This window comes from Saccoglossus kowalevskii, chromosome 4 (assembly GCF_978046115.1).
Source record: "Saccoglossus kowalevskii chromosome 4, keSacKowa6.1, whole genome shotgun sequence".
Taxonomy (NCBI): domain Eukaryota; kingdom Metazoa; phylum Hemichordata; class Enteropneusta; family Harrimaniidae; genus Saccoglossus; species Saccoglossus kowalevskii.
This window is the reverse complement of record NC_140644.1, coordinates 31,732,269-31,742,918: the sequence shown is the minus strand read 5'-3', so window position 1 is coordinate 31,742,918 and position 10,650 is coordinate 31,732,269. Positions and strand designations below refer to the sequence as shown.

General features: G+C 32.8%; 1 protein-coding gene across 1 annotated transcript; it reads left to right on the top strand.

Moving 5' to 3' along the window:
- The first annotated feature begins 501 nt into the window (after positions 1 to 501).
- On the top strand, positions 502 to 9,210 carry LOC100376432 (uncharacterized). The gene is made up of 6 exons (XM_002737421.4): positions 502 to 598; positions 3,257 to 3,473; positions 4,308 to 4,373; positions 5,429 to 5,656; positions 7,570 to 7,690; positions 8,807 to 9,210. Exons 2-6 carry the CDS (start codon positions 3,324 to 3,326, stop codon positions 9,070 to 9,072), a joined length of 831 nt encoding a protein of 276 aa, XP_002737467.1. The 5' UTR covers positions 502 to 598; positions 3,257 to 3,323; the 3' UTR covers positions 9,073 to 9,210.
- The last annotated feature ends 1,440 nt before the right edge of the window (positions 9,211 to 10,650 follow it).

Sequence of the window (10,650 nt, the reverse complement as noted above, 5' to 3'; positions counted from 1 at the left end):
CACGGTTCATCGGGAATGTTGTTTCGAGTTACGAACCGCAACGCCCCATTGTCCCGTGGTGTTACCTGTACTTATGATTCCAACAGTGATGTGACTCGGTGTGCATGTGTTTTCGTTGAAAGCACACATTTGTGTTTTATGTACCCCTTTTTTACGTTTTTTTCAGACCATTATCAGATTTTGACAATATTCCACCTCCCAGTAATGGTCCGAGTCCACCCTCAGTCCAAGGCTTTGTGTGATATTACTTCCAGTGCTATTGATTTCACTGGGATAATTAGTTTGAATAGTAACAAACATAATAGAATAGAATAGAAATAGAATAGAATAGAATAGAATAGAATAGAATAGAATAGAATAGAATAGAATAGAATAGAATAGAATAGAATAGAAAAGTTCAAGACAGTAAGCACGACCACAATAAAACAGTATGATTCAAGTTTTCTTTAGACAGCGTGCAGCCAGTGACCTAATTATACTACTCATGCGCAGTAAGTTTGTTTTCACTTTTAAGTATCTGTAGATCGGCAGCCATGTTCCGTTTTTTGTGGCCGTGAGAAAGTTTCCCATGATATGTGTTTAAATCAAAGGAATACATGTAAGTTTGTTACGTCAACACCACTTGCGCAACTGATAAGGGTTGTAGTTTCGTCATAAAATTGAGGAAATCGTTGTTTTTTAAACACTGCCCGACGGTGGACCATGCCATGGCAAACAAATTCTTCCCTGTTTTGATCGGCATAGGTCAATGTCTGCAATGGTATGTAGGTGTGTTGTTTTCATTCTGATCAATAGTTAGTGGGTAATTACGTAATACACTAGTAAACAGTGTCGCTATATTGATATCGATATCCCCAAGATGAAATTTTACCTACTATTTCTTATTTACAACCGCAGTGTCACCTCTCGGCTTTTTGTATTCAACATGCAATAGAATGTATTTCCTTGTTTCGCTTATCAGTTGGGAGCGGCGGGGGGGGGGGGGGGTACTAGAGCTGGTACATAGAGGTGAAGGGTCCAATTTAGATACGTTGTCATGTTGTCGAAAAAGTTGGAAATCAACACGTAACAAAAAAAATATCAGTATGGGGAGAATTATTGACTGCTCCATTAAGAAAGCAGTTTCATTTTCAACCATGTAGTTCAAATTTATAATAAACTTGTCAATATCATCATCACCAACATCACCATTTTTGAAAGACAGTTTTTAAGGCTGCCTTTTAATAGCATATCTTCCATGCAGAGATCTATTTCTATGAATATATTTTCGGTGTTCTAGCCGCAAGGAACTCTGGGAAGGAGAATGCATCTAGCGCATAAAAGACCTGACTGCATGCTTTTTGAAAACCAATAGCCATGGAGCACATGTGGCCAACAATTTTTCATTCAATGTGCATACGATTTTGACTCATACCTTGCCCTTGTTAGCATAGTATGTCAAACTTACATGTAGTTGTTGAGAAACATGAGTTTGGGCAAGGTACAAAACTTATCTGAATAAAATGGCCATCACGTATATATTTTTTAAACAAAATTTTATTTGCTCTTGGTTTTATTCTAAAAATCTCAAAATCCAGCAAATACAACTACGAATTTCTTTACAATTTCACTGAATTTTGATTCAATTTCCATTATGCTACTAACAATAATAACAATATATTTGGAATGCGAGTGAATTTTTTTTTAGCAATAAAAAAAAAAAGAATAAACAAAAACATTGAAAATGATTAACATTTAAGTTTATGTGTTCCTTACTGTGTAATGTATTCAATGCATCATTTTCTGTCATTGTCATGTTTGGTGAACTCAACAACGATGCTGAACTTGTGCTTTGTACCTCAAACATTGTACGGTTTACAAGTTTGGAGAACAGGCTTAATCAAACATTGCAACATATCGATGGAAATATTGATTTATGTCTGTGTTTTACTAACATTTTTTGAAAATGGCAAAAAATAACAAGCAATGAAGGTCAATTTATTTGGTGTTGGACCCTTCTCTATGACTGCCATGAATACAATTTGTGTACAACTGAGGAGGTACAAGGTTCGTACAAAATTGGAATGCGCTGTGTCATAAAGCTTGAACATTTCAGTGTAATCATGGGTAACAACGACCTGACAGTGTGACAGAAAAACAATTAATATTAACTAAATTAACTAATATTAACTAAATTTTATATGTTAATTATGTTGGCAGTATGTGTTTTGTTTATATTGTTCTGCTAGATTGACTGAATTTTAATAATTGCCATAAACCTGTGTCTCTAAATGTATTTGTTCATTCAATGATATATTAAATTAAAATCCATGACCCAACAGTTGTTGTCTACTGTCGTTGAGTACACCAGTTTGCATGAGAACTTCCTCTCATTTGAAATTCAATAGAGTTTGTCCTGTATTTCACCAATCTGAGTCATACCCATTTTACAACAGGATGTGGTTGTTTTACAATTTTAAATTCAAAAAGTTTAATACATCTGCAGTTAAATGATCTTTCATTTTATATTTACGTAATATATTTAAAGCGAGTGTGTCATCATCTGCGCATGCAATAGATGGCCAAAGTGTTTCAAACAAGCGTCAATCCATGAGCCTTTGCGTTTTAAGCAGGTGTTCTTATCATTGGTTGGGACTCAATTCCTGCGTGTGCACAGGTGACGACCCCTCTGCTTTAAATATTAATATATTAAATTTGTTCAATTTGTGATTTGGGATGTTATAAGCAACTTGTCCGTCCGGAGAAGGGGTGTCTATTAACAGATTATACTATAATGTACTGTTATTATTATATCACTGTTATGAGTTTGATCGATGTTTACAACAGAACATACATGTACATATAGTTGGAAATGATATCATCAATTTATATGTACATTTTTTATCTTGAAATAAACCCAGAGGAACATTTTCTTTACCAGATACATAGCAACATATTTTATTAGCTTTCTTTGTGAAATAACTGGTTGAGAGTATGTAGATTACCAGCAGTTCTGTTATCTAAATTGACCATTCATGTTCAGTCTCAGTGTTTGTATTATTATCACTATTCACATAATTGTTCCATTACTAGTTGTATTCAGACATATCTTCCAATTCAGTGGCCCCCTCCAAATATACATGGCAAGCCATGTGTAGTTTAACTATGTTTTATTTTTGTTACCATTTTTATTACTAATTTTGCATCAAATAGACATACTTCCTGATAAAAATTTGTGAAATAAAAAAAATAATAAATAATTTTACTTGTTTTATAGCATTCGACTTGGTTAAGTGACATGCTTTTCTCACTGATTATAAAACCAACTTGTATTACAAGAAAAGATGGCATACGATCAGCGCAGCTCCTTTGTAATTGGCTGTGTTCTACTTATATGCGGTACATCTAGTATTATTCTTGGTTGTATTATACTAGTATTTGTTAGTAATTCTGAGTATACTTACACCTTTGCTCCAGTATGGAGTGGAATTGTGGTAAGTTTATGTTAATTATTAGCTATTAAAATTAAAATCCGCTATTCTGACTTTATAATGTTACTAATCATTGTACTGTCAATACATATGATGTCAAATGCAAAAAAACGTGTACTGTAAATCAATTTTTTTTTCAGACATTTAATTTTGTTCTTTTGTGGTTTTGAGCATATTTTTAATTTAACAAATTTGTCAAGGAAACAATGAGTTTTATTGTTATTTTACATGTTCATGTAGATTTTTTTCAGAAAGTGTTTCCTATCAATAACAAAATTAAAATCCAATAATTAATTAATCCATTTACATTCTACTGTTAGTAATCTATGTAATGGTGATGGTAAATAAACAACCGATTCCTTTTGTTATCTGTTCACGAGCAGACTCACACAGTTTTGGCATTTTAATAGCATGTCATGTGACTTACAATCATATATTGAGGAAAGGTAACAGATGACAATAAATTTATGTTGATATCAGTGTCATATCTGCTATCGTTGTTCTTGTGGTTGCAATCAATAACATAAAATAATCCTATCCAGTCATCTTCAAACTACTGTAGTATATTTGCAGATAAATGTAATGAATAATTACTGAAGATGATTATTTCCTATTTCTGGTTGAAACTGATATTCTTTTACGCTCAGAACCACAGTTACTTGAAGAAGTAACCGTGTCAGGACTGACATTCTGTGACATTTTGGTGACACATTTGCTAAAATTATATCATCTTTAACTTTTGATACAACTTGCATTTACTTATTCCATTCTATACCTTGTGTCTATGGACATGGCTATAATCATTGCATTTTGTTCTCTTTATTTACTGTTTCTCAGGTGATTATTACAGGTGTGTTTGGTGTGGTAGCCGGCAAAAGGAAACATTTTCCTTCCAAATGTACAGTAAGTGCCACATACCTGTAATTCTAACATTAGTCCATGGCATCTACAGAAAATAATAGAATCCCCTACCCACAGCGGCCTGGGATGAGATTTCTTACATGATTAAAAAATAAAATTTCTCATGAGTGTGAGTAATCTCATCTCTGGCCTTTTTTTTTAGCTCTGTTTAAAAAGTATCTGAAATACTTTTGAACAAATGATTGATGTCTCCCCAGGTGAGACATTTATTTTAACACATTAATGATACAAAAAGTTATGTTTTCAGTAATCATTCTGAATTGTTAGTTTGTTGAGTCTGTCCTCAGCATTTCTAGTATCACAGCACTTGTCTTTTCTGAAGCCATCTTTTAAAAACGTCACATTGATGACACCTGTACTTGTACTTCTAACTTGTATGATATGCATCATGCAATTGAAAAGTATTATGTGCGTCCATTCTACTACTGTAAAATCTGTATTAGAAGCTGCGGCTTCTATTAAAATGATACAATGCAACAGAGGGGATGCGGCTTCTATTAGAGCATCTACACATATGAGGAATGGTAAATGTTTGGTTCTAAATTGTTCAAAAAGAATGGGTGCGACTTATATTAGAGATGCAGCTTCTAATACAGATTTTACGGTATTACCTGTATTATCAAATCAGAGAATAGTTCAAAAAGACATTTCATATACTTGCAGTGTGGGATTGATTGTTCTCACACTCCTAGTGGCCAGCGATGTGAAAAACAGTTTTGAAACAATTATAAAAAGTGCTTTAGATCAGCTTATTTAATGAAAACCAAAATAGCGAACATTAAATGAAAGCATTATATGTCACTAATACATTTCATAATATGTTTCTTTCTTTGTTGCATGGACTACTTTACCACCATCCTTTGAAATATGCAATCAGGAATTCTGGTGTATTTTACTTTGTCAATTGATATCAGAACCTATCAAATGGCATATGTTTTTATACAGTAGCTGGCTCTCATAGATCATGTTGAATTCTCAATATGAGAAAAGTATCACTAAGATTCACATTTGACATTGTTATTATTTACTTTATTCAGATTATTTTTATAGTAATTTTGAATATCATCACCTTAATGGCATCATTAATTAGTTGGGTCATATCAATTCTGCGAATATTGGAATCGGCTTCGAAGAACAACGCTAAAATCAGCAGAGCTCTGTTTGCAATGATACTAATGGTTGGAGTGATTGAGATGTTACTAGCTTTATGTACTGTTGTTATGTACTTGTCTGGAGTGTGTTGTTATCGTCACATCACAAAACCTGTAAGTATTTTATTGTCTATTGTTTTCTCCAGTATATTACCACAATTTTTAACCTGTATATATGCATATGTCTAGATTTGATATGAAGTGATGACATTATCAGTACTGCTGCCATGGCAACACCAACCCTAGGGCATCAAACATTATTGTGGTCTATTATTTGTGAATGCACTTTTGTAAATGAGGTTTGTCTTTGATCAAAATAAGTTGTGTTTTAAAGTTGTATTCTCTGCCAAATTTTGACATGACATGTTGAGTAATATGTGTACTGTAATATACATTTATGGGATTGGCAGGATATCTTGTCTTGTTAGCAGCTGAACATCACAGAACAGTTTAGTTGCTTTGGTTGTGATTACCGGTAAGCATGAATCAAACATGGTTTCTTTGTTTGATAATAAAATATTGATCATATGACGCAATTAATATTCAATGTGAAGCACACTCATACTTTTTAGTTGTTTTCTGGGGTATTATCTCCCATTTGAATTGTTTTCAAAAATTGATACACTTTTTTTTTCATTTAAAATTTTTTTTTTTTTTACCAAAATCCAGACAAAAAAATTGTGGCATGTATATTTTTAACAAATGCATGTAGTGAAACAGAAATATTTTTTTTTCTGTGTTAAAGTAATAATAGCGTTCTTTTGTCTCGAACCACGGTGCGGGTAAACAAACTATTCACACCCAAAGGGAGGGAGTCAGGAAGTCAGACAGATTACAATACCGTCAAAATATTCATTAAAATCGAAAAATTTATCGTCATGCAAAGCGATACCTCATTGTATGACTTCACTTTGACTTCAAATTCGGGCAACCACAACGTAAACAAACATGTAAACAAAATTATCACTATTAAATTTGGGTTTTTTGAACCCTGATACGCATCACAACCAGCCTACCAACTCATAAACATCCAGTTCCTGCAATTCAAAGATTAATATCGGGAATTATGTTAATGTTCTCGTTTTAATAGGGAAAAAACTTCGCATGCCAACATGCTGACATCGCTAAACAAATCTTGTCATAATGGCGTCGTTCATGTTAACGTAGTCGATCGAAAAACCTGTGATATTTCTAATTCTTGGGGGGTTCATAACAGTTCAAGTCAACTATACAACAACTAATGACTTTATTCTATCCAAAAGTTTATAACAAATAACAAATCAGCCCACCAATTTTTAATGATATGTTTCGATCATAAAATGTCAAAATCGACGACAAATATTGGTTTTGTGCCGAGAAGTATGGTAAATAAAATAGAGTTCATTTCAATCACCCATAAAATCAAAAACCACAAATATCTGGGTAAAGGTATGAAAATTTGTTGCGAAAATGTGTCGCTGCTGGTAAAATAGATGAATTAAAGAACTACTCGCTGACTAAAATATGACCTTATACAGATATCCTGATTAAAAAATTATGTGAAAAAGCATGAATTCTGGAATAAACAACTAAGTTGTAAAAAATTACATAACACTGACGATGTCAAATCACGTACTGATCACGTGACAATGCTTTGCCTACACCCGCAATGCGCCTTTGCCAGGGAAGGAGGCCAATTCACACCTAATACAATGACCGTTTCTAGACTGGGGATAGAGGGACTGTGGCCTGGCTGATTATTTATTGGAGGTTTGGCTATGAGTGCTTTTAATCATTTGCATAGCATATGTTTATGAAACTCCTCATTGTTTATTTACAAACTGATAACTTTAATCTCCAAAAACATCACTGTTTATCAAATTTTATTTTGCAGCTTTTTATGTGTTTTTTATGTCTATGAACATTGTAAACCATATGTATTTATTTGATAATACATGGAATATTTTGGCTCAGAAATACATAGAAGAGAAAAAAAAACTTTAGTGAAAGCTGAAGTTGATACTCATTTAACTTTCTTTCAATATAAGGTATGTCAAAGCAATCATTGTCAAGAGAGTTCCAGCAATGAATCAGGTGACTTCTACACCCTACAAGCAGGTGACCAAGTCATTGAAGCCGCCGATGGTGACATTGTTATAGTCTCAGGAAGTATGTACATCATTTCACTAGGAATAAAGGGGTACCATATGTTTAGAAAGGGGATGTTTTTGAAATTTATACATATTTATACATATACAACTGTTTGGTCTGGCAAAAGATTGTGTTTATATCTCAATTAACTTGCAGATAACACAATACAAAATAATTAAATTATTAACACAACGTCCTTGAAACGGTACTTTCAAGTAAGGGAGCGCTGCATGGAGCAGACTGACAACTGACAATATTAGAATACTGTTGTTGAACTTGAATAATGTTTAGTATTATTGCCATGGTTACTAAACTGTGTTATTGCTATAACTGTCATCATTTGTTTGTTGCATGAGGGAATATCAGAATTAGTCTAAATTACATCAAAGTTGTATTTTGCAAGGGAAATATTTTTTTAAATTTCATGAATCAGTTAAAATCCATGTTTTTTTAGCAGTGAACATTTCACCAGGTTCTTCAAGATGGAGTCAAAGCAACTTTCAATAACTCATGATACAATTCCTAGTGTTGGCAATTATTTTACAGTGCTGGCATAATTCTGGTAACCTCTTTGAAAATTTATTATTTCAAAGTGAGAAAATTTCCCGATATGATAATTTTATGGCATTCGTATCAGTGAAAATCACAATACAGTGTGTCAGTGACTTTTGCAAAAATTGTTCTTAAAAAAGGCTATAATGAATCACAAAACATCCCTAGCAGCAAAAATTAATCTATGTACAGTAATTTGAACTTTGATTTGTCATGGAGGTAAAAACAGATATCTTCCATGGTATGTATATAGTAATCAATTTTATATCTCGGATTTGTCAATCAATTAGATACAAGCTTATCAAATTCATATACTACTATATACAATACATGTGGAGGGCACACACATATTCATGTAGTCGCTTTTCTGACATTCAGGTACATGTTATTGCACCATTTAGCTTCAAGTTCAAGTTCAGACTGATTAAAAGTTGTGTTCTTGGCATCAATGTTCTAGTAAAAACAGATAGATTAAAAGATAACATCAAATCAGGACTTGTAGACTGACCCATATTTCGGTATATTTCTACAATGTCAATATCAATCTTGTCTCCTATCACTGTGTGCTTTTCTTTATTACAGGTCATGTGATACATCCTGGAACGAAAAAAATAAAAATTGTTGGTCGAGAAAGCACATCAATACCGCCACCATATGGATTTGGAAGTATTCCTGCCTCAGATATACTCGAACCCGAGCTACCAGTTTATACATCTGTGGAAAATGAAAATATACCATCAACATCACACGGGGTGGTGGAATCAACATGTCCTGATTTACTCACCAAACAGCCGCCAAGTGATTTTGTGGAGGTTGAGGATTCTCAACTCTTTGGCGCACTCGAGTGATCATTTTGAGAGAGTTGACACTTGACTATACGAAAGAAATAAACATGTCTTAAACACTCCACATTTGAATACAAACAAAATATGTATATTTCACTACAGTGTTTTTCATTCAAATACAAACAAAATATGTATATTTCACTACAGTGTTTTTCATTCAAATACAAACAAAATATTTATATTTCACTACAGTGTTTTTCATTCAAATACAAACAAAATATGTATATTTCACTACAGTATTTTTCATTCAAATACAAACAAAATATGTATATTTCACTACAGTGTTTTTCATTCAAATACAAACAAAATATGTATATTTCACTACAGTGTTTTTCATTCAAATTTACATATTTATGCAGTGACTATTGGATCAAGTTTAACCGTGAAAGCTGAACTGTCAGTATTTCTGAAATAGTTGGATGATCACTATTAAGCCTATTTGGTGAATTCATTTTGATTCTCAGACATGAAATCCTATTGAACTTACCCGGAGAAATTTACACTTTATTTTTGTCTTTAACCTATAAACAGTAAGACGATGTGGCATGTATTATATTGGCTGCTATACAAATTTGTCTATATGTTTACAATCATAACCTTATTCTTGTCACAACATACTGTGATTATGATGGTGAATCCAAACATCAAAATATTGACAGAATATATATGAAAAATTTTAAAGCGTGTCATGAAAATAAAAAGAATTTATTTAGTGAAAACAAAGAAAATATCACAAAACACTGAACAAAGCATTGTAGATTATCATGTGATAGCAGAATTGATGTTTTGTTACATAAATTAAGTTGTAGCAACTGAAAAAATATCCATTGGCTCCACACAGGTGCACTAATGGGGACAATAGAGTTAATTATTTGTAAATTGCCTGAAATGTGCTCTTCATTCAGTCAAGTAATCCCAATAAAAACAAGCCATGAATGGCACAGTCTCCGTTAGTTATCAAATCTAAGTTGTATAGTTTTGTTTATAGTAATATAATACCAGTACTTGTCCATATTGAGAGATATTAATTAAAAAAAATGGCCACTGGTCGGCCATTTTGAAACCGATCTTGAAAACAAAATGACTTGCACCATGGACCCATAATGTCCAATGTATGTACTAAGTTTGAATGGATTCCATCCATAAACGACCAAGATCCGGTTCCGGAAAGCCAGAAATGCTTGATTCTGATGATTTATAATTACAAAAATTTCGGTCATCTTGAATCAGATTGTGAAACAAATTGATATATCTATAATATTATGCATGTATAAGATGTAGGTTCAGATACAAAATGGGGACTACCGGTAATACAACAGTAGTCCAATCATCACACAATGGTTTATGTGTATCTATTACAACTGTGTGATCATTCATTTTTTTGTATGGTCAACACAAAATTTCTCTTTTTCAAGAGTATTGCTGTCCATTGAATTAACAAATGGGAGCCTTTTTTAAGGTGTCTTTGATTATTTATTTAATGAGCTGCATTTACATCAACATACATGATACAAAGTATATGAGATATGTAATTAGATGCACAAATGAGAAATGCAATGCAGAATAATTGCGATTGGCGTC